The sequence below is a fragment of the Scardinius erythrophthalmus genome (genome assembly GCF_964197995.2).
Source record: "Scardinius erythrophthalmus genome assembly, chromosome: 20".
NCBI classification, from domain to species: Eukaryota; Metazoa; Chordata; class Actinopteri; order Cypriniformes; family Leuciscidae; genus Scardinius; species Scardinius erythrophthalmus.
In genome coordinates this window covers 31,290,948-31,315,468 of record NC_138240.1, presented here as the reverse complement: position 1 = coordinate 31,315,468, position 24,521 = coordinate 31,290,948, and the positions used below count along the sequence as shown (strand labels likewise).

Sequence of the window (24,521 nt, the reverse complement as noted above, 5' to 3'; positions counted from 1 at the left end):
ATAATTAAAGACTTTACTTCAATAGTTATTCAAATGTCTTTATTAAGCAATTTGGTCTATTTTTACTGGTTTATAAATGCTTTCAGATGTCTGATCTGTTATGATGTCATCACATACACAGAAAGAAAGCATATTTTCCTTTTATTAACATGAAGAGTCAAGCAACGGAAAAAGTTGTTGCATTTACACAATGAAATGTCACAATATCAAACAAGAATGAAGTTTACAAACTTTCATTGAAGTCCCGTCCAAGTTCATGGTTAGGACAACGTTTGACCACCTCTGTGACGTGTTCAGCCTTCTTGTAGATGGGCATGGCTCGTATCACGCTGCCGTTTGGGGGCGAGGAAGCAAGCTTGATCTGAATCGGACAGGTCTTGGCAATCTGACAGTACAGTTTCTTAAGCAATGGAGAGTACTGCAGAGAAAATGTGGAAATAAACAATGGGTTATGCACAAGTATAGGCATTTGAATCAATACTGCTTATACAAAATGTTAAAAATGCAAATTTTTCTGAAAACTAATTTGGTCCTGAGTCCATCTTGGCAAAATGTTGGTCTTTCATTACACTAAATAACCAGATTTGTTCTGAATTTCCTTCTTTGATAAATTAAGACAAATTCATCATCACTGGACGAGGTTTCTCTCTCTCTCTCACTCTCTCACACACACACACACACACACACACACACACACACACACACACATGGCACATGTCAGAGCTTGTCTAAAACTATAAAGACATCCCAGATATTCCCTCAAAAACCAAATGTACAGGTCTGCTTTGTGTGGACTTGTATTAATGTGATTCAGATTTTATGAAAGGGAGATTGTACACCAGGTGCGGCAAAAGAACAAATGTGATGAGCACTGTTTGCTGAATGCTACTGATGTTGCAATCATACTCGTATCTTTAATGCATCTCATGAACTAAAGCTCATGGAGTTCATGGAGTTGTACAATTGTGTGTAACTTAAATAGTACAAATGACATCTGACGTCTTAAAACCTGTCACAAGTGTTAGAATTGAACAGAAACTGGATTGTAAAACCAAAATAGTTGAATGAACTTAGCAAGAAAACAATAAAATTGTGACTTTTTTTTTTTTTTTTTTGCTTTGGAGAAGCAAATAAGAAATATGTTAGAAATAATTATATATATTTATTTATTTAGTAGTAAGTAATTAAACAAGGCTATGCATTACCCCAAAAAATAAAATGAATGTCAACAAATACTTGCCGGTAAATTGTGACAAAAAGAAACTCAAGAAATATCTATATATTTGTAAAAATATTTTGACATATTTATATTACTTACTGACTTTGTTCACAACTCACTTTCTAATACTGGTAGATAAACATTAATTTTATCTAAATATTTTTTATCTTAGCATAATTGTATCTAAAATTCAATACAAAGTCCAGTTCAGCCCAGATCTGACAACTTCATTTACTGAATGATGAATTGATAATCTCATAATATTTTAGTTAATATCATAATAAATTATAATATCATCAAAGAGATGTGAGGCATATTTAGGGGTAAGACTATTATAGAGATTTGACTTGGGTCAGTAAGCAACCACCCAGAAAACCCTAGCAAACACATAGCATAGTAATTTGTGGCATATTGTCATTATGACTATTTAATTATTCAGACCTAAACAAAAACTAAAAAAGCATTTTTTCATACTGTTCACTTTATTTAAACAATTCATTGTGATTTCACACCATTGATTTGGTTTTCTCGTTTAAACACAATTGCTTTGTGTTAAACTGACATTTTGGCTTGATTCAGTGTTTTCATTTTTCATTTTGAAAATGATGTTTCAATCAAGTAGGTCAAAAATTAATTTTGCTGCTTGTTCAAGTTTACTTAAAACAAGTTAAACCAACACAATATTTTCAATATGTTGTCACAACATAAACCACTTTGCTTAATCCATTTGATATGTTATCACATATTTTGTGCCAGTGTACACACAGCTTAAAATCCCTCATGTAGAGACTGACTAAATGATTTTAGGCTGTTTACACTAGCACAAAATATCAGATTTTTTTACTCACATCTGACACAGATCGAAATTTGTTGCACATGTGTAAACCAGACTGTAAAGAAGTATGGACGTAGTGTTGTCACCCGTAGGTTTTTGAAGAGCATTACTGAATCCAAAAGTGGGCGGAGCCGGCCGTCGCCATAGCGCGTCACCACACGTCACTCCCAGGTAAACGTAAATGGGCAAAAAGGCACGATTAGCTGAGGTGACGTGACGCTAACAGACAGCAGACAAACGGCTAGTAGTGACATAAGCGGCAATCCACCTGTCACTCAAGTGCCACGCCCTTAATTAAAAACAAAAAAATTCAACCCCCTCATAGTTGCCATGAAGGGCAAAATTTGCTATATAGACCAAAAACACTTTTTGCACCAGGCTGTAAACTAATTTTTTTCTGCTGTAAAGTTGGGCTTTTTAACATGTGGGGTCTATGGGATTGACTCCCTTTTGCAGCCAGTCTCTAGCGGCCAGTCGATGAATTGCAGTTTAAGTCACTTCCGTGATGGTTTCAAGACAGAGACCGGAAAGTTGTCGCTTGGTGTAAACACAAAAATCTGCTGAAAAATCTGATTTTTTCGCATTCATTCTGAGCCACTTCCAAATGTGGCTTTAAATCAGATACATATCCAATATCTGGACACCTGACCAACCTCTGTCCCTTGATTTAAAAAAAAAATAAAAGAGCTTCGCTACTGAAAGCTACATTACAGGCCATTTCTCAGCAATGAGGTGATAACATTCACTCTTTTTGTATATAAACTAACAAGCTTTACTATTACATACAGACGCACATTTACATTCACACTCACAATCTTACTCTCTCTCTCTCTCTCTCTCTCTTGTTAATTTGTTTGAATTCATTCAAATAAATTAAATCTTATTGCACTACTAAAATAACAAACGAAAATTACCGTTATTTTCCGGTATTCGTTCAGTCAGATTTTGTGCAACAAACATCCATGACAGTTTTTAGGACTGTTGAGGACCTGCTAACAAGAGCTTTAGTTGTTTTAATAATAAAAAAGCAACTACTATGTAAATCTTGATTGAATCAACTTATTTGGACATTTTTAAGTTTAAGTTTACTTAATTCAGTTAAGTTCATCATACATAAGGTATTTGAGTAGAAATAACATGTTTCCATTATGAGGAATTAATTGATAAAAATAGGTTTTTCTTCATCTACAATTTCCATAATAATAAAAAACACCACAAAGTGATTTGATTCCCCTGCTAACCTATACATATATAGTAAAAGTGGAGTAATAGTCTCTTTTCTGTGTAGTGTTGTTTAACTTTGCAGTTTTCTCACTGTAAGAACATCAGCACAACTTTCACTGAGAGATTATGTAAATGAGTAACATAAACACACATACACACATTAGAGAGCCACATAGATCATTGGGTGAAGATGTGTCAGCACAGGGAGACGTCTCAACACGCCCATGTGACACACACACCCTTATTCACATCATCTTGTCACTGTTTTACACTTAATCCCTCTGCTTTGGACATAAACTATTCATCATTCAGTTGAATTTAGTTGAAATTATTGTTGAGTTTAAAGAAGACTGTTAAAAAATGGACTCATTGAAAGATAAGAACATTAACGTGCTAATACCACCAACTGAAAGTGGACCAAAAAGAGCTCAATTAGTGATGCTAATGGATAAAGGTCCCAAAAAGGTGGGTTTCACAACGATGCTACAGAAGGAACCATTTTGGTGAAACTTTTAGTGTACTTTTAAATATAAAACAACCATTTTTTCTTAGTATGAAAAACATTTCAATAGTCAAAAGAACCTTTCTTCACTAAAAACATCCTTTTGTGCAAATGAAATGTTAACGATTCTTAATGGAACCATAAATGCTAATAAAGAACCTTTATTTTTCATGATGTTAATGATCTATCTTCAATAGGTTCTTCCTTTGTAGCACATCTTCAACCAACACAATTCTTATCAAGAACCATTTTTGCTGCATTGGGTTCTTGAGTTGCTAATCATTCTATAGGTGCTCCAGATCAGTGTATTGGTTTCTGGATTATTTCTGAAAGAACTTAACTTTTATAAGAACATGAGAATAAATAGTTATTGGCTGAAAAGCTTCTCCTTCACTCTTAGAAATAAAGATTCCAAAAGGGGTTTTTCATAGCAATGTCATAGAAGATTCCAAAAGAACCACTACTTAAAATAACCACTTTTTTAAGTATAAAGAACATTTTAATCATTTGAAGAATCTTTTCTACTATAAAGAAACTTTTATGAAATCGAAAGGTCCATGGAAGGCTCTTCATGGAACCATATATGACAAAAAAAATGGGATCCAATAAACTGGATTTCCAAAAGCTGGACCCACCTGTCTGAAATTCTCAGTGGTCAATGATTGCTTACAATGTGTGTTCCACGGTGTGTTGTTGAAAACAGCTTTGGGTTACATGATCATTTTCAAAAACCTTTTTTTTCCACAAAAACATTTCATACTTCTTGTCCTTATGGATAACCATAGCCCCTTTATGCCATTATGATGCTGCTAACAACCCCTGAAGAACTTTTATAAATAATATAATATAATATAATATAATATAATATAATATAATAAAACCCATCTACATTGTAAGCAATGCAACGAACAAAAACACACAAAGCCATTTGCACTGCAAGCAAAAGAAACAAAGCACGAAATGTGCACTTTGTAGACATCTTGCTTGATTATAATGCAGCGCTGCAGCGCTCGCCTGCAGTGTGGAGACGGTGTGAAGTGATGTAAGGTAAAATAAGATGATGGGCTGGAGGAAGGTGAGCATTGGAAAGGCACACGTTCGGGCAGGCTCGCGGGCCTAAGTGATAATGACGAGTCTGACAGCCTGATGGACATGTTTCAGCACGCCACCCGCAAATTCAGCCAACTCCCCATCTCCGTCGATAAATTCACAAATGTGCTGCCTATGCTAACGGCTGTGAAATTGCAGCCAGCATCACATACTGCTCCACTGTCCCTCCAAGGACAAGCTTGGGAGAAATAGTTGCACTCCACAAATAAAGAACTTTTTATATAGTAATAAAGACTTGCATTAGCAAGAAAAAACATACAGCATAAAAAAAAAAAAAACTGTCATCATTTACTTGCCCTCATGTTGTCACAATAGATCAAAATTTATCTTTTTTTTTTTAAATGTCTGATGTCCACTGTTGTTTTGTATGTTTCCCTGCATATTACATGCAGGAAAATATCTATCTATCGTGGTCACGAATTAAGGATTTGTTCCCTCGTTCATGGCCTGTTCCCTTTTTTTGGTTAAATAGAGGAAGGAAACGAATTGCTAAAACGAGAGAACGAGAAAATAAGTTGTGGGAATGAATCCTTAATTTGTGGCCACAATATATATATATACTGTATTTTCTGCATAACGTGTGGGGCTCTGAATTTTTGGACCCCATTGACTTTCATTGTATGGACAAAAGCAGTTCTAACATAATCCAGATGTTCTTGAATAAAAGGCCCTGTCGAAGAAATATCTCTAAAAATCACCTCTCCATGTCATATCAAAACTAATATTTGCCATTTTTAGAGCACACTGATCACATTTATTCTCAAGTTTTTCAGATTCACTTAACGTCTATTTGAGCCTCGTCTGAGTTCAGAGCACTTAACTTATTTCCATATTTTTAGAGGGACTTACTTTGGAGTTGCTGTTTGCAGACATGTGGAAACAAGTATTCTTTACAGGGAGGGGCAGACCTTTTTTTTCTTAAAACAATAATTGTTTTGTTAAAATGTTCAACATAAGAAGATCTCTGAATTCAGAGACTGGGAAGACGACGAATAACATATTTGCACAAAATTTTAGGTTAGAGTAAAAAGTTAAAATAAAATTGGCTATAAAAGTAAGAAATATATATTGTGGAGGATGCTACTGATATATTTAGCAGAATGTCCAAGATGTACTTTTCCATGCAATGAAAATGAACAGCTGTCCATTGTTCCCATTCAATTTCACTGTATGAAAAAAAAGCAGCTTGTACAATCTGCTAAAATTCCCTTTTTGTGTTTTGTGAAAGAAAAAATAAATAATGCCGTTTGGAATAACATGAAATTGAGTGCATGATTTTCCATATTTAGCTGAACTATCACTCTAGTTTCATTGCAAATAAGGCAAAACCAAACTAGAAGAATGAAGGGCCAACCTGATTTGACATCTAAAAATGAACAAAGTATGCATGCAGTGCATATCCTACATATGTAGGTAATCTCATCATTTGTGTTTGCTGTTAGGTTTTGTCATTTGAAGAGGAAGGATGCGCTGGCTTTGGGGCGTGTTTAGACCCGCTAGCTGAGTATGAGGGTAAAAACTAAGAAGAGCAGCCTCAAATATTCCAGAAGCATAAACATGCTCAGGCTTGCCCAACTTATATGCCAACAATGAAAAAAAAAAGTGTTGGGGTCTTTATTGGAAAAGCTGAGGTGTCAGAACTCATTTTCATCCCTTATGACAGCTCATGCTTTAAGCCTATAATGTACATTTGAGAGGGAGCTTTTAACCAGTTATCCCTAACACACAATTTGTTTTTATGATTCACTCAGTGATATCATACTTTAATTGGGACCTAAGAAGACAGAGGCAATGGCCCAGGCAGAAACAGACATGATTTAGGAAGATAACATAAAATGACCCTAACAAAACCTCAGCGATGAAAAAAAAACACCTTTAGGAGCTTGCACAAGGTCATTTGAGAAAGCTGAATGAACAGAAGGGGTTCAGAACCAAGGACAGGGACGTGGTCTCTGAACTCTGCACCAATCCGACTGTAACACCCAGGGCTTGACATTAACACCCGCCAAGCTGCCAAATCTGGGTGTATTTCAGCAGTGGCGCGTAACACAGTCACTCCTACTAGCCACTTTGGTGGGCTGAATTTTATATATAACAAATCATTTTTTTTCAATCTTAGTCTTTTAAAAAGGCATCTGAAATAATAAACTAAGTGCAATGTAGTGTTGCCAAATACATTTTTTTGATACATATCGATACTGAAATATCTGGAACGCTTCCAGTACTCATTTTCCACAGAACAGATACATGATACAAGCCGCGCTTTCTCGCTCACTCATCTCTCTGACAGCGAGTTGACACATATTTTGTGCTCACACCCAAAGTGCGCGCAGATAAAGCCGCCTTTCAGCACTAAATTGAGTTATTTTTCGCTGCTTATTGAGCTTAAACAGTCAAATATGCCAGTCTTGGCAAGTATTCACTTAAACACAGTTAGTTATGTTTTAAGTGAACGTAAACAGTTGAGAAAGAAAACGCATATGTAACAGTATAATGGATCCGTGCGTCAGGTCTTAAAGTGACTGCAGCCTAATATATCATCTGCCAAATTATGAGATATTAGAAATATCTATATGGCAGTTTTTTCCCCATGTTATCAATGTCTAAATTGTGGCTAGTGAAAATGCTAAGTGGCTAGTAACTCTGGAAAACCACTAGCCACAGTGGCTGGTGAGCAAAAAAATGTCAAGTTGCAAATGTTAAAGTCAAGCCCAGTTTACAGGTCCATTTTGAGCAATTCATTTCAATTCAAGCATTATTACTAAAACAGGTAGGGAATGGTGAGGAGAAAATGTTTGAATGTTGTTGTTTTTTTCACACAACAATAGTTTGTTCACCCTTAATTCATTCCAAACCCGAATGACTTTCTTTTCCATTCAACGCAAAAGTAGTTGTTTTGTGGCATGTCTTGTGCCTGTTTTTAATTCAAATGAATGGTGATGGGGGAGGGGGGGTCTCAATAAAGTATCATAAATACTATATTCTGATATCTTCTGAAATCATGTGGAATGACCTGCTTATCTCAATTCAAGCAGCTGAGTCTTTAGCCATCTTTTTCGTCAGCGCCTGACCAATTAAAGGCACACTATGCAAGATTTGTACCTTAATATAACAGCTTCGAAATCATTTAGATGGAAAACAAACTCATAGTAGGGCGAATCATCCCGATAGCAAAGCAGCGACGCTGGCAAAACCAGCAATGCAGGTTTGAGAGGTGGCGCCCCGACAAATCTCGAGAGAATCAAGACTTGCTTTACGGCACGACGTCACACACATCAACATATGAAGCAGCCTCTATGGAAGGCACTAGCACGCATTTCAGACGTGAAAGCGGAGAAAGCGCGGTCGGAAGAGTCAAGAAAAAGAAAACAACGACTCTGCGGTATTTACGACAGTAACGTTAAATACAAGACTCTAGGGGTCGCTGTTTGAGAAAAACGGAAACTGCATAGTGTGCCTTTAATAGCACTAGCACTTACCTTTTCTATTCTATTTGTTGTTGTTTTTCTGATAAAAAAAACTTGCTATGTGTACTGTGCTAGACTAACTGAGACTTGTTACAGCACTTGTATACTGTTACCCTCTTGTAGAGCTGGGCGATTTTTTCCCCTAAAAAAATCTGCGATTTTTTTATAAAAAACTCGATTTACGATTCGATTCGATTTTTCTCCCCCCATTTAAAACAAAATAACTGTGAACTGTAAATATATTTTAAAAATATATATTTATTGTATTTAATTAAAGTGCATCAACATAAAATTGCAAAGGCAAACCCTTTCTCTAACTGAAAAGTCACTGTGCAGTCAGTGTGCAACAAAGATTGTTAAACATCCAAATTATTTATACTGTATTTGGATTGAGCTAATAAAACAACAAAAAATCCTGAAGTAACTCTTGCCTGGTTCAGATTACACGATTTTTTTGTCTGTTACGATAGTCACTGTCAGATTACACGATTTTGACTCCTAAAAATCTTGTCATGTCGTGGACAAGAAACATGTCAGACTACACATCGTTTTACGACCAGTCATCGCGAGCCGTCTCACACACTCATTCACTCGCACATATAGGCTACACAAGGTCACTCACATAGCCTGCACACACACACACACACACACACACACACACACACACACACACACTCTCTCTCTCTCTCTCTCTCTCTCTCTCTCTCTCTCTCTCTCTCTCACACACACACACACACACACACACACACACTCTCGCGCACACAGTCACTCACTCTCCCTCACTCACTCACTCGCGCGCGCGCCGTCGTCATCGTGGAGGACCGTTAAAACATTAAACATGCTAGTCTTTTTGTCGTGATGTCGTGAAGCATCGAGGGCTGCGCCGCAGGGAGCGTTCTACGGAAACCCTGAAGGAAGATTTGGCGAATGCAAAATGTATGTATTGGGAGAAAAAAAATCTAAAAAATCGATTTGACCTACCAACTCGATTTTTAAATCAAATCGATTTTTTTCCCAGCCCTACCCTCTTGTTGGTCTGATTGCTTCTATTGTTCTCCTCATTTGTAAGTCGCTTTGTTTAAAAGCGTCTGCTAAATGATTAAATGTAAATGTCATGTGATGTGCGATGAAATGACTAAAATGTAATTTGTTATTCCCTAAAAATCTTCCCCTCCAATATCAAACCTGGTGTACCATGTCTTGACGTACTAATTTCAAATATGCACAAGCAACCGATAGGAATGTTTTCAAGGAATGAAGAATAAAACTTCTGGTCGCTTCTAACACAAAACTATTGTACAACTTCAGAGTACTTGGAATATAGTGCAAAAGTCGTATGGACTAAATTTAAGGTACTTTTATGATTTTTTTGTCATTTTGGAACCTGACAGCTACAGTCAACTATTCAAAATTATTTCCGTTAACACAAAAAAAGCTGAAATAGAAAACTTAAGCAAACATTAGAAATGACCTGAAATAAAATACATTTAAATTGAAGTACTGAAATTACTAAAACTAAAAGTGAAATAAGTTAAACAGAATTTTTTTAAAAAGCAAAAAAAATTTTTTAACAAAATTCCATATGTTCCACATATGGTCGTGTGCAATTCCTGATCATGTGACGTGGCTTAATTAAAATAATTAATACAAGCATAATTATTGGCAAGCATCACAACCAGAGGAAACATTACCTCTACAATTCTAACAGTCAGTTGTGCAATACTCCAGATTTACAAATGGTTCATCCATGAGTTTGGCTAAGAGGAATGTTGTTTCAGGTAGCGGTGTGAAGCCCACTGCGGATCAAGTAGATTACAGTCAAAATGCCCCCATGCCTCTCCCAAAGCATCCCGAGGCTACACAAATCCAAGAGCATCATGTCTTAACCCTTCAGTTCAACACACAATGAGTCACTTCCCACTTAAACACTAATCTCAGATATCCTCATCCTGCAAGCCTTTGTATTACGCCTGGAAATTCCCTGAATTTGAGGTTACATTGAGATTTCACATATGACAATAATCCTGAGTCATTTTTACCTTTCTCTGTTTCTTTTGGAGGATAAAGTAAAAAGTTTGCTTGTCTTTAGAGTGGGTGGCAGAGTGAAACTGAAAGTTGTTGCAAAAAAAAGTAGCAAGGCAAGCAGCTTCTTGTCTTCCTGACATTCACATCCAGTAGAAGTTACAAAAAAAGGTGTTTGGGTTACAAACAATAACACGAATCTATTATTTATTTATTATTATTATTTATAGATATTCTTTACATGAAACTATGCAAAGCAGGGGTCTTCAATCAGGGGTCCTGATAATAATATCACACTGGCGAAACAGATTTGGCAAATGCGCAGTGCGGTTTTGTGTTTGCGCTCTGAACGTCAAGTGTTTCTGTTTACAACGTGTTTTTGCAGCGATGAGACATCTATCCAATCACAGTCATGTTTGTTGATCTCTTGAACGCAATGGCCAATCAGAGGTGTTTAATTTAATCAGAATCCACTCCAAAGTTTGTTCAGAGTTCTGTACGCTCGCAAATCATCTCATTAACAAACAAAGACTCAATATAAGTAAGATATTCATTATGCAGTGTACACAACTTTATTGATTTTAATGGAACTCTGTGAGATCGCGAAATAAGTTTCAGTTTTATAGTGATTGTAAAATGAGCAGTCTTTGCACGCTTTTGAGGCTAAATATAATCCATTGAATAAAAGTTTTGTTTTTCATGCTGCTAAGAGGATCGCCGGCTGCAAAATTTCAGAAGTGACATCTACATATAAATGCAAGATTCACTCTCGAAATTGCAACTGACATAGTGATAACTAGCACAGGACAAAATAGATAAGCGCATTGTAAAAGCAGACTAATAGATTCATAGAAAAATATTCATATCAATTTATTTTTGATATTCAGTTCCAATTATTTGTAAAAGTAATGACTTAAATGTCTGACTGTAGTCGGTGCCGACGTGTAAGTGCGTTGACGTGTAGCGCCGTTGTGCTTTGGGCAACCAGAGTTCGAGTCCCAGCTCGTGGACCTTTCCCAATCCCGATCCTCTCTCTCTCTCTCTCTCTCCCACCTCACTTCCTGTCTCTAGCTACTGTCCTATCCTAATAAAAGGCAAAAAAAAAAAAAGTCTCACTGTAAATTGCTTGTGGCGAGCAGGACGAGGCTGAGGGCCGTGATTACTAATGAGCGCAACGCATTGGTCTTGTATCTCTCACTGAGGAGCGGAAGCATAAAAGGAGGAGCGACGAAAGTGAAGGACGAGAGAGGCCAGGCCTGGACTATTTTATTTGATGTGTATGTTTTTTTCATGTGACAGCAGTCGTCCGTGAGGGGCCGGTTCACGCCTCCTTCTTCCCACAGCATCTAACTTTGTTACATTGGTATTCATGTTTTGGTGGAGCCGTTGCTTACATATTGTATCTGCACTTTACTAGAGAACCCTCACCTATTTCAGATTCCAAACCCGTAAGACTTACGTTCATTTTCGGAACACAAATGAAGATATTTATAATATCTTGGTTCCCTCTATTAACAGCTACGCAACTACCACTTTGACGCTTCAAAAAGTTCATAAAGAGATCGTAAAATTAATCCACATGAATTGAGCGGTTTAGTTTCAAATTTTCTGAAGAGATTTGATCGCTTTATATGATGAACAGATTCATTTTTTTTTTTATTAATCATCAACTCACTCATCAGTTTTGGTAGATGAAGATGAATGAAAGTCTTGCAGGTTTGGAACAACATGAGGGTGAGTAAATGATGACAGAATTTCCGTTTTTGGGTGAACTAACCTAAGCTACAAAGTTCAGGTAAATGTTTAATTGTCCATCTGACTAGTACAATTAATATATATGACTCTGCAAATCCATTAAAAATAATTTACAACAACTGTGAACCAGGCTTGTGCAAAATTCAGAATTTCAGAATTGGCCTCCATTCAATTCATGAATTGGAATTTGAATTGAATTTACTCCGCCCCACAGGACGTTGAATTGAATTTACTCCGCCCCACAGGACGTTGAATTGAATTTACTCCGCCCCACAGGACGTTGAATTGAATTTGAATTGGAATGACAGGAAGTGGAATTAAATTCATGGCAATTCAAAGAAATTCCACACAGTCACACAACAGAAAGAATGTGTTGAGTCTCGCATGCATTCAGTGTTAGGAAGGTTACTTTGGAAATGTTATTGCTTATTACTGTTATTAGTTACCCATTATAAATGTGGTTTGGATTACTTTATTTGGATAACTTTATCAATGCAAAGCAATTTCGTTTTAAGTTGATTAGTAACTAATTGAATTAAACATTTTACCTCAGTAATACAACTAAATACAATTACATTAATTTTGTAATTTAATAACAGAAATTTCATTTCACGTAACTATTTACTCCTCAACCGTGCATACATTTTGTTCTAAAATAGATACTGATCAAATTCTTAAAATATATTTCCCCCTCAATGTTGTTTAATTAGTTTTGTTTTTAACATTGCTTTTAACATTCATTGCTGGGGGAAAACATATCCTTTTAATGTAATCTGTACAAGTAGTTCAAACTAATATCATTTATAATGCAATCATATCTGACATATACTGTAAAGCTTCATTGTTAAACACTTCACTTAAAATATGTATATGAATTTCTTTGAATTTTTATTGAATTGCAATTCTGCTTCCTTTAATTCAAATTCGAATTGTAATTCTAGATCCTGTTTTTGACATCAATTCAAATTCAAGAATTGAATTGGAATTAAGGAGTCATTCTCAATTCAATTCTGAATTTGTGCACAAGCCTGCTGTGAACGATTAATGAATTGTGATTTTGTATGATGTATAAATCTCAATTTAATTTTTCTATTAATATGGAAGGCTACATGCTTAACATGTAACTCTTTTTGATACTTTTTGTATTGGGGGTCCCTGCCCTGAAAAAAACATTTTAAAAGATATGGCTTTAAAGACCTTTCGTGGCATTCTGTAAGTATTTTAGATTTAAAGCCAAAACACTTATGTGCTAGTGTACTTCCACAAGATATTAAATATTTAATTGCACTTTTAGCAGACACATACTCCAAATTTACAACCAGGAACACAGACTAAGAATAATAGTCGGTCATCTTGCACTCATGCACTTAAAGATATTTCTGTATAATCAAATGTAAGAATGCGAACATTCCTCCCCCAACACTACCTTTAGATGTTACTTAAAATAGGAGAACCAATACAAGGGCTGCATCTGAAAGAAGTACATCCGAATTCACTCATAAAAGAGTAGGCAAAATGTACTCAGAAAACCTACTTCTGGCGAGATTCTGAAGTGCGCATTCAGTGGATTTGTGAATGGCGGGGAAGCGATGTAACGGACGCTGGTAGGTCACATGATAATGACAACATGGCAAATGCAGTACGTCCGGATTACATCCATACACACACTCATATTAAAAGATGATGCTGCAAAAACTTAGGCCGAAAAGTTGATGTCACTTGATCAGCTGAATAGTAATTTCTTTATCTTGATAATCCTTCCATTACTAGGACAATGAGGTATTTCTACAGTGGCATATTGGTAACCCACTTTGTTTGCTGCATCAATACCAGTAAGTGTCACTATAAAATTGGTTATGTATTTGGAATATGTTTAACAAAAAAAATAACAAAAAAAAAAACTATTTCAGTCATTCTACTGAATTTCACATTTAATTCAATGTGATTCTTATTTGCGAAATTGTGTGAGCGAGTGAAAAAATTTTTCCAAAGTAAATCCTTCACCAAATTTGCTTCAGTGTATGATATCAGCTAGTGCAAAATAATCAAAAATATATCCCCTTTTTGTTTATGTTGCACAGGATCATACAGCAGTAATTGGACTTATACTGACAACTAGTGGCATGGAGGATCATTTGCATGTAGCATCAAGAAAAAAAAACAAAAAAAAACTTTCAGATATGGATGCCATTGAAGTAATGCAATTTGAAGTCAGCCATTGTTCATTTATTCTGTAAGAAAAAGTGTCCAATAACATGTCATCTTTATTTTACAACCTTTTTTCATATTTTGTTAAGTGCAAAACTGTTTACCGCATGAAAATGATTGAGTGCATTTTTAAAGGGACAGTTCACCCAAAAATCACTCACTTTACTCACTCTCATGTCATTTTAAACCTGCATGACTTTCTTTCTTGTGTAACACAAAAAAAAAAAAAAAAAAAAAAAAAATTAAGAATGTTGACAATCAAGTAGTTTTGGTCACCATTGACTTTCATTGTATGGACAAAAAAACTAAAACATATTAATCAAAATATCTTATGTTCCATAGAAGAAAGAAAGTCTTACAGGTTTGGAATGGGTTAGGGTTAAGCTAATAACATAATTTCTAAAAGTTATTTCTATATGATAAAATAAATGTCATTTTCTTAAAAACACAGTAAAGTAATTTTTTGACTGAAAATGCTAACATTGCTAATATTAATATTTAGATTCATGCACATTTAACACTCCAAAACATGAGGTGATAGCTCAAAGTCCAGAGAAGTCTGATGGGTAATATGGACCAATCAGGAATTTGTGAAACAAGATAGCCAGGTGTTTTTGAACAGGGAGGGAATATTCACACAGATTTCCAATATATATATAATATAAAGAAAACAAGACTAATAGCACGTATCATTATTTAGCTATGGCGGTAACTGAGGAACCAAATGCACTCACATTTAAAGCCTGCTTCTCTTACCCTGAAACGTAAACAGCAATCTGCGCTGGAAACTCCACGTATGCCCATTTTGGAAGCTTATCCTCTTGTTATTGTTGTTCACAGAGGCCGAGTCTTTGAGAATGGAGCGGAACGTGGCGCGTCAAAGGTGACAGTCTTCACAGGCAGACACTGAGTGATGGCCATAGCACTCACCTTCCTGGAACCGCTATCACCTTACATCAAGTCAGAGACCAAGCCTCACGCTTGACTTCATCCAACAAACAACCTAAGAGCCACCGACACAAGAAAGAGCCCCATCTCCTGTTTCAGAGGGTCATCTTCATGACAGACTGATGTAGCACCTTTCATCAGGGCGACACTGGACTTTGGGGAAAACATTGACTGCTCTCATTTCAAGCATCACTGTGATTTCTTTTCTTCGGTGGATGCAATATATGTATAAGAAGAAAGTATGAGCGCTATCTCTCTTACTAAATATCTGAGCTAACCACTAAACCTAAGTATTAAACTTTGATGCATAATTCTCTAAGCAACCAACCAGAACACTACAGTAACCATCTAGCAATGCTGTAGAAACCACTTCGGACCACTTACAAGGTAAATGTTGATCAACAACATTAAAAAGAAAAGATGAAATTCAGCTCCTAAGTTTCATTAGTCTCCTTAAAGCTCAAGAAGAACCATGTGGAAATGGTAACAGAGCAGTGTATCATGATATAGATCTTTATAGTTTGTGAATAACTTGCTTTGAGCTCGAACTATTTCTAAAATCCAAACAAACACGTTGGACTCAGACACAATAAAGAATTTAAACTTTATGTTTCTGTAATTTAATTACAAATGTTTTTTTTTTTTTGATAAGGCAAACTTTTTTGATAAAGCTTTTTGAATGATTGTGAGAGAGAGTGAGCAGTATATCAGGGAACTGTCTGTCACAGTTTACTTTAAAAACAACAATCAAAGTACAAGAAACCTGACAGAGACTGAATTATTTAAAAAATATACATTTATGGATAGATGACAAATAACATAGCAGATGTTAACGGGAAGGAATATATTGCAGGTTTTATTACTCGTCATCATATTTTCAATTCTTCAAATATTTTATTTCACAATTTTTGTTTTAATTTGCTGTTTGCATTAAAAGTCATTTTGCATGACAAGTGTTTTAACATTTTTATGTAATGAAGTGCAAATATTCCAAAAATGTGGTCATAATACTATAATAATTACAGAAAAAAAAAAGATTGAAAATTAAGAATTTTCTTAAAGAAATGAATACTTTTATTCAGCAAGGATGCATCGATCAAAATTGACTAAGAAAATAGTTACAAAATTGTTATATTTTAATTAAATGCTGTTCTTTTGAAATTTATATTCGTTAAACAATAACTAATTCTTTTTCTGAAGCAAGAAAAACATTGCGGTTTCACAATTTCTGATTTTTGAAGGATCATGTGACACTGAAGACTGGACTAATGGCTGCAAAAAAAATCAGCTTTGTCTTCACAGGAATGCATTTTTATTTTAATATAATTGAAAATGTAAAGAGTTATTGTAAACTGTAATAATATTTCACAGTATTAATGTTTTTCTGTTTGTTTTTTTAATTAAATAAATGCAGCATTGGTGAGCATAAGATCCTTTTTTCAAAAGCATAATCAAACATTTTAAAGGTAGTATAGGCGATAAGGAGATTAATAGCATATAACACCACATGACACACTACCCATATACAGATGTTTAGTTCTCAGAAACATATCAAAAAGAGGAACAAAGCGGGAATGCAGCCAACATGAGAATCTATTCGAGAAGCCGACATCAAAAAAAGGGCAAAAGCAACCAAAGAAATGTAAAAGTTCTGCGTGCGATCGCCAGTTAGTGTGGGAACAGCATAGTGTGTGCATGGGTTCATAAAGAAACACGTGATACAGTTGCGCCACAACCGAGGCGCTCTACTCACCGTCCAGGTGGCTGACTTGGCGGTGCTAGACTGCTGGAAGGTGACCTCGAAGTTGTGCGGCCCAGGGTAGTCAGTGTTGGAGGGGATGGCCGGGGCTGGAGACATGGCCTCGAAGGTTGAGTTTGGCTGAGAGTAGGGTGACGGCGTTGGCACGTTGGAGGTGGTCTCTGAGCTGTACGGACTGGTAGACGCTGGTCTGTTCCCCAAACCTTGTTCCATACTGCTGCTCAGTAGGCTGTACTGAGACTGAGTGAAAAGGCAGACAGTGAAGGAGGGTGAGACAGGTAAAAGAGTGGGAGGGAGACAGGTGAAGGAGGTAGGCAAAAAAAAACTGATATTGAAAGAAAAGAGGGAGGAGATAAGACTCCATCCACTCCACTTCTACAGCTCCAGTTACACCTTGTTGGGACGTACGAGAGGGAGCCATGCCTCCAGGCAAAGGGTTGGTTGTAAAACACAACCATAATCTGTCCCATGTCTAATTGCCTGCCATTCTCTTCTCTAACTTACAAACACAAAACTCACAGATCATACCCACCACTCATAAATTATGTTTCCACGTGTTGGGCTAGTAGTACCTCAACAGGTGTGATAAAAGTAAAGCTCAGCTGGACAAAGTTGGAAACAAATGATGTATTCTCATGCTTTTGAAGAGTTCAAAGTCCTCAAATATAGACCTTTTCTTTGTTTTTCATTTGTTTCATAATTACATGTATTTTTAATATTTCAAGCTTTATAAATATTAACATTGCTATTACTCATACTTAGGGTTAGTGAATCATCCCATACCATTTGTTGGACATTTCAAATTGTGCAGTTTGTTGAAGAAAGGTGTGTTATTATTTTTCTAAGTTATCAGACATGATTTCACCTGGCAGACTATAAAATGTGGGGAGAAAAACTCATACACTTGGAAGCAGGAGTGATAGCTAAAAACTATAATATCAAAGAGACTTTCTTTTGACTTGGGCGAGTGAGGACCCGCCAAAAAACAACCCAAAACAACTTAGAAACACCCTAGCAACACCCTAGCAACCACCCAGAACACTCTATCCACCACATAGCAATGTCCAAGAAACCACAACACTCTACCATCATTGCAGAGGTTTTCACGGACAAGCACCACTTGCGTTTTCCACAGAAATCCAATTTAAGAATCTAAATTATGCTATATAAAATATGATATAAAAATTATCTTCAAAACCTCTAATTTTTTTTTAAAAGAAAATGCTTCCATTATCACTTGACTCATGCAGAGCATGATTAAATCAAGACTCATGCAGTCTTGATATATTAACTCAAAGTTCAGGAAAAAAGCATGATGGGTAATGATTCCCACAAAACCTCTAGACCAATCAGAGACCTGTGAAATTAGATAACCAAACTGCAACACAAGTCAAGCAAAGGGAAAAGTCTTTACCTTCTTTTTTCAGATAGTACATTGTCCAAACCAGCAGAATCACGTATCCTCTGCTGTCAAACGACACACCGATGAACGCATAGAAACCATAGTGAGTAAAACACTCATCTCTCACAGTCAACTCAACCTGAGACTTTATCACCTGTTCTCGCTAGACTCTCTCTCTCCTCGAGAAATCTCCTCTATGGAGTCATGATCCTTGTGGGACATGGAGAATGAGAGCAGGTGGAGTCCAAAGGGACGGAGGTCAGAAACCACACATTGTCCTAATTATGGCACATCGGACAACACCTGCACAAGAATATACTTGCCGGTATCTCAAGACTCTGCCTGTGTGAATAACACCATTCAAGCATGCACATGAGAAAAGGGAACAAGAGAAACAAAAAGCAAATGGTTCAAAGGTAGAGAGATGAGTTTTCATGCATGCAATTAATTGAAAACTAGAACCAAGTCATGGTTCCTGTGCAAAACTCACCAAAAAAATTCTAGGGTGTTGCCAGGGTGTCGCTAAGTGGTTGCTAGGGTGTTCTGAGTCGTTATTTACTGGCCCAAGTCAAAAAGCTCAGTCCAAATATCCCTCCTTCAATGTAAGTCAATGGGACATTTCAAACTGTTTTATCATCCACCAGGAGGCAACCGTATCTGAGCACTACAAGCCACATCTCTCCTCAACAAGTAGCAAGATTTGAGGAATCATTCATGCTTGTAACACAAAAGGTGCAGTTACATGCTTAAGTTTAAAACTTTAAGGTTTGTTCACATCCATAACCCTAAGTATGTACAGCAGTTATTGTGAAACTTGCTTTAGCATGTACCTACAGTATATCTAATACATCCTAGTTTTCTGAATTTAGTTTTTGGCTCAAATATAAGGGGCTTTCCATAAAGGATCTCTTAAAATGAACAAGAAAATGTGAGAAACGCTGTTTCAGAGTTAACCACACATACACACACACTCAGGTGTGCCTCATCAGTAAGTCTCAACATGTTCTGTGGCAAGTTGAAACAGAACAGAAGCATTGCTGTGTGTGTGTGTGTGTGCGAGAGAGAGAGAGAGAGAGAGAGAGAGAGAGAGAGAGAGAGAGAGAGAGAGAGAGAGAGAGAGAGAGAGAGAGAGAGAGAGAGAGAGAGAGAGAGAGAGAGAGAGAGAGAGAGAGAGAGAGATGCTGTGTGCGTAAATTATTCAATGTTTAATTTTTGGCACACACATGCAATGTCTCTCTCTCTCTCTCTCTCTCTCTCTCTCTCTCTATAAGCCTATATGATGAATGAATGAATTGCCCATTAAACTACAATCTATATCAACATGAACATATTTTATAAAAAATGTTTTATATATATATATATATATATATATATATATATATATATATATATAACTGACAAACGTACAAAATAAAACCAAACTGACATTCATTCTGACAAGATTCAACTATATAATGAAGGCAAATTTTGACCAAAAACACACTTTTTCGTTAAAAAAGTTACAAATTATATTACATATAATTTAGTAATTACATATTTATTTAATTTTATTAAACATTTGTTGGTCAAAAAAATGGTGTGCTGCATTTTACATCTTTTCTTTTTATTTATTTATTTACTTTTTTTCAGTTTATATTTTGCTGTAAAGCCTGTAATATGCTGTTTAATGCCAGGTTCTGTTGTGATAACTTTCCTCATACAGTGTGAGAACAAGCCCATGTACATCTGTCAGATCTTGCAGTAACAGTAGGCAGTGTGCAGATGTGTCTGTGGGAAAAGTGTTGTATGATAATATGTAAAAACAGCACCCTCTGCTGAAAACAGAAAGAATTACTATTATCCTAATGAAGATTTCCGCAAACAGGTGTGAGATGACCCCGCTAAATTGCAAAATATTACTAAAACCAAAACAATCAAATTCTGCCTTTGCTTAGTTCAACTAACAAAATCTCTGAAATCCCTCAAAAAAGAATCAAAACAATACCAAAGTGCACAGTAAGGAACATCAACAGGTGTCCATCTTACAGATGTGCTGAAACTATAGCATCAATATAGCTGAAGGTTTTCAATCAAGCAAGATAGGACATAATCAAACCACATTGTATGTATATTCACCAATTATAATCAAATTATTATTTGAAAGTCAATTACAGATAAGCCTTACACTGAACAGCCTCCCCAAAGACTGACATCAATATATGGTGCAATAGAAGATTAACTTATACATTTAAGTTAATGATTAATAAGCCATCAATAAAATAAAATAAAATGCAAAATAAAATACAAAATAATATAATACAATAAAAAATAAAAAAGTATTATTTTTTAATAAAATACAATAAAATGACAGCGAGCAAAGAAACAACATTGCTCGGGAAAAATCAAGCGGCTGATTCAGGAACTGCTCACCTACCGTGCTGTAGTAATGAGGCAGGTCACCGACACACAGCATTGTCACGTTCCCGCTAGGCAGGCAAAAGGCAGGGGAGATTCTCCCACTGGTCTGGTCATGTGACCTCACAGAATACACAGGTGAGTTCTGCACGTGTCACCTCTTCACTTTAGATGCTCTGAATGAAACTAACTTGACACAACAACTCCAGGAAAGGTAAACGCACTGCGACTTTCAGCTTTTTCTGATTTTCCGCCAGTTCTCCTTGCCCTGTCAGCTTCTAGATGCAGCCAACAACAAATCTTTGGCCCTCCCACTTTTTGGCCTCATGACTATTCATTACCAACAAAAGCAGGCCTAGACTTGCCCACTTGTCTTTTAGACTATACCATTTTTTTTTTTTTTTGCAAGGGGGATGGTAAGATAGCTTATGCTATCCAATTATAAATGTTTTGGTATATTTTTTAAATGAATGGTGAAATTAATCTTACATCTTTTTAAATTGCTAGACCTCACAAAAGAGGGATAATCAACTGGTTAGAGCAATTTCCCATAAGGGTCAAGTGAAAAACAAACACTTGAAAATCAATACATTTTTGGAAATGCTTGTCCAAGTCTAAAGCGAACAACCAAAGGAAATCCATATGCCCTAGAAGAGATATTTCACAGAATTCTGGAACCACTGATGCAGAAAGTAAAAACTGCACAAAACCACTGTACAATACATAATGGATTCATCTCGCAAAAACATCATATTTCACCTAAAAAAAAAATAAAATGCTAAGTACAATTTTTATGCATCACAACATTGATCACATTTTAAGCATATTTCCCCCATTCTCATTAAGATAATGCAAACAAATCTCATCCTCATGATTGTATAATAGTATTAATTATCAATTGTACTAATTGAAAATATTAAAGTACAAATAATTGTATATTTTATAATGAAATATTTTATGTATTTGTTGTACTACTTTAATTTTGACTGATTTAATTCAAATTATTTTATGATCAATCATTATAAGAAACAGTAAGAAATATGATATTACAGTAATAAGAATCAAATTAGATTCACAACTTAGAATAATGAAAATTCCACACAAAAAAAGTCAAATGTTCGGTATGCATTAATATGCTAATAAGAACTGTGGGAAATGTGCATAATTGTCATATAATTAAAGTCACAACATCCTAAAATATGGGTTTTAAATGGGTGCTAAAATATGCTTCCTTTTTTTATGCAAAAAAATTATATATTTTTTTTTATTATTATTTTTTTTTTATTTTATTTTTTTTTATTTTGAGGTGAAATGTGACCTTGTGAGATTTGGCCATGTATCCATCCATCTCTCTGCTCTCTGTTTCCCGGCACGTGCGCCCCAGAAGGGAGGCAGTAGCAGGTGTCGTGTTCCTGGCTTGGCTTTTCTCTCTAATTAAGGCATCACAACCTCCCACTACACCCTCCACTCAACACTCTAGCCTGCAGAGCCCGAAGGGAGGGAAAAAACAGCGCACGAGAGGGAAACTAGGGACTGAGGAGGGAATCCTGATGGATAAGGAGGGAAAACCAATAAAGTTCAGTATTACAGGCTGATTTTTTATTTTTTGTGCATGTGTGTGTGTATGCGAGGTTGAAATGACTTTGCTATATTCTAACTAAAACTCTTCTTTTAATTTTTCTCTTAAACTATTATACTTTCAGTTTTATGTCACCAAATTTAATCGACAGACTACATGGAATTAGTTCATATTAATTATATTTGCACAACTGCAAACAAGCAAAATACAATAAACAAACATAAACCACAAAAAAACACACATCCTGTCAAGTTGGATTGTTTGATTGATTTTACTGAGAATGTATTGAATGTTTGTGAATCAATAGATCGCAGCTGCATTTGCTTGACACAAATCTGCACTCATAGAATTTTCCGCCGGCTTCTTACCATGACATTGTCGTTCATGTCTCTCATGTGGTAGACGTCCATGCAGACTTCGGCGCGGTTGCTGGGCAGGCTGCTGGAAGCCCGGTCTCCTGAGTGTCCTGCCTGAGGAAGCTCAAAATATGTGCTGTCTGGCTCCCTGTAACAAGACACAGAGACCGTACGGCAATCAGAAAAGGATTATATAAGCAGGTTCAGTTTATATTAAAAGGTCATGTAAAAGATTTCCCATAGTGTATCTGTTTTAATTTTTTTGTACCTGTAATTCAAAGAAAATAAATTGAAGTTTATCTCGAAATAGTACATATTAATTGTTACTAATATCAAAACGTGCTGCTGATATCACAGACATTGAATGATAAATGTTACCAGACATATGACTAAGGGATAATCTGGGTTTGTTTCTGGATGGGTTTGTTAGGTGTTTTAGTTGTGTGTCCTAGTTTTCAGTTCTTTTTTTTTACGTTTCGATACATTTTTCGCACCTGTTATTCATTTTGTTGATTGGTTTGTCTGTATTTAAAGCCCCCCCTTGGGTTAAAATCAAGTTTTTAATGTTGTTTATATGTCTATGGTGTTTTTAATATGCTTTAAGACAAATCATGTGCAAAAAAAAACCCACCATTGCTGAGTATTTTCTCCTTAAAACTCCAGTCACCCAAATACAGTTTTAAAAACGCAGTTTGAAATCGCCGGTGTTTCTGACGTCACAAACTAACTTGTCACCAATCAACGTCAACGTGCCGGCGGGCTTTAGCATTTCATTACCGCTCTCAATCAGAGGAGTCTCAAGAGAAGCCAGGTTATCCCGATATTTATTTTTTTGTTGATATGAAAAATTGGGTACATTTAGCAATATAGTGGGTGAATTATGCATATAATGTATATTGCGATGTTATGATGAACTATATGCCTTTCTCCACTGACGTTCTGATGTTCAAAGCGAGGCTGATTTTTAGAAGGCAGCTGTTTGACTCTGAGATGCGAACGGGAACATGGTTTGTGTAACATTAGCAACACATTATTAGCTGTTTGATAACATAGTCAAGCAAAAGGCTAATCATATTAATAACCGTTATGTGTCTGATGTTGTAAAGATCGATACCATTGTGCAGCGTTTACCTCAGTAAGTTGGCCAAGTGAATCTCTGAGCCGGCACGAGTGAGTGGAGGCGGGGCTAATTAGCATATTCATGTATTCGCATATACTAAATGAAGCAAGGGTGTAGTTACATACAAGCTATTTTAAGGCATGAAGAAATGTTTTTCACAGAAAGAAAAAAAACATTTAAATATGTAATATTTTGTCATCAAAGATAAGTTTTAAGGGATATAATTATTGCTAGGGGGACTTTAAGCTCTGGGTTTCTTTCTGTTCGTTGTCTGTTATTCGTCATAATCAGTTGTTCTGTTCTTGCTTTTCAAGTGTTCTGAGTATTTTGTTTTGAGTTTTGTTAATAAATCTGATGTTGCTGCATCCAGACCGAAAGCTTACAATGTTTGGGAAAGTTACTTTTAAAAGTAATGCATTACAATATTGAGTTACTCCCTAAAAAAGAACCTGATTGTGTAACTTACTTAGCCTACTTTTTATGGAAAGTAATGTGTTGCGTTACTTTTTCCGCCTGGGCTGGGCTTGCTTGTTTACTTTTTAATGACAAACAAAAGTTCTATTTCTGGAAAATGTAAGAAAATGCAAATTCACGCCTGTACAGTAGAGGGCGCAGCTCAAA

The 24,521-nt window shown here is 35.9% G+C and overlaps 1 protein-coding gene across 5 annotated transcripts in view; it reads right to left on the bottom strand.

Annotated features, from left to right (window-relative positions):
* tp73 (tumor protein p73) overlaps positions 1 to 21,187 on the bottom strand; it is a 47,507-nt gene extending 26,320 nt beyond the window's left edge. For 4 of the 5 annotated variants that reach the window (XM_081349052.1, XM_081349048.1, XM_081349049.1 and 1 more), the window contains exons 1-3: positions 20,865 to 21,187; positions 17,044 to 17,289; positions 232 to 418 (exon numbers count right to left, since the gene is read on the bottom strand). In XM_081349052.1, coding sequence (XP_081205178.1) covers positions 232 to 418; positions 17,044 to 17,289; positions 20,865 to 20,903 — 472 coding nt within the window. In that variant the 5' untranslated portion in view covers positions 20,904 to 21,187. Of the gene's footprint in view, positions 1 to 231; positions 419 to 17,043; positions 17,290 to 20,860 lie in introns of all 5 variants that reach the window. The other variant, XM_081349050.1, reaches the window with a different exon arrangement.
* Positions 21,188 to 24,521: the final 3,334 nt, after the last annotated feature.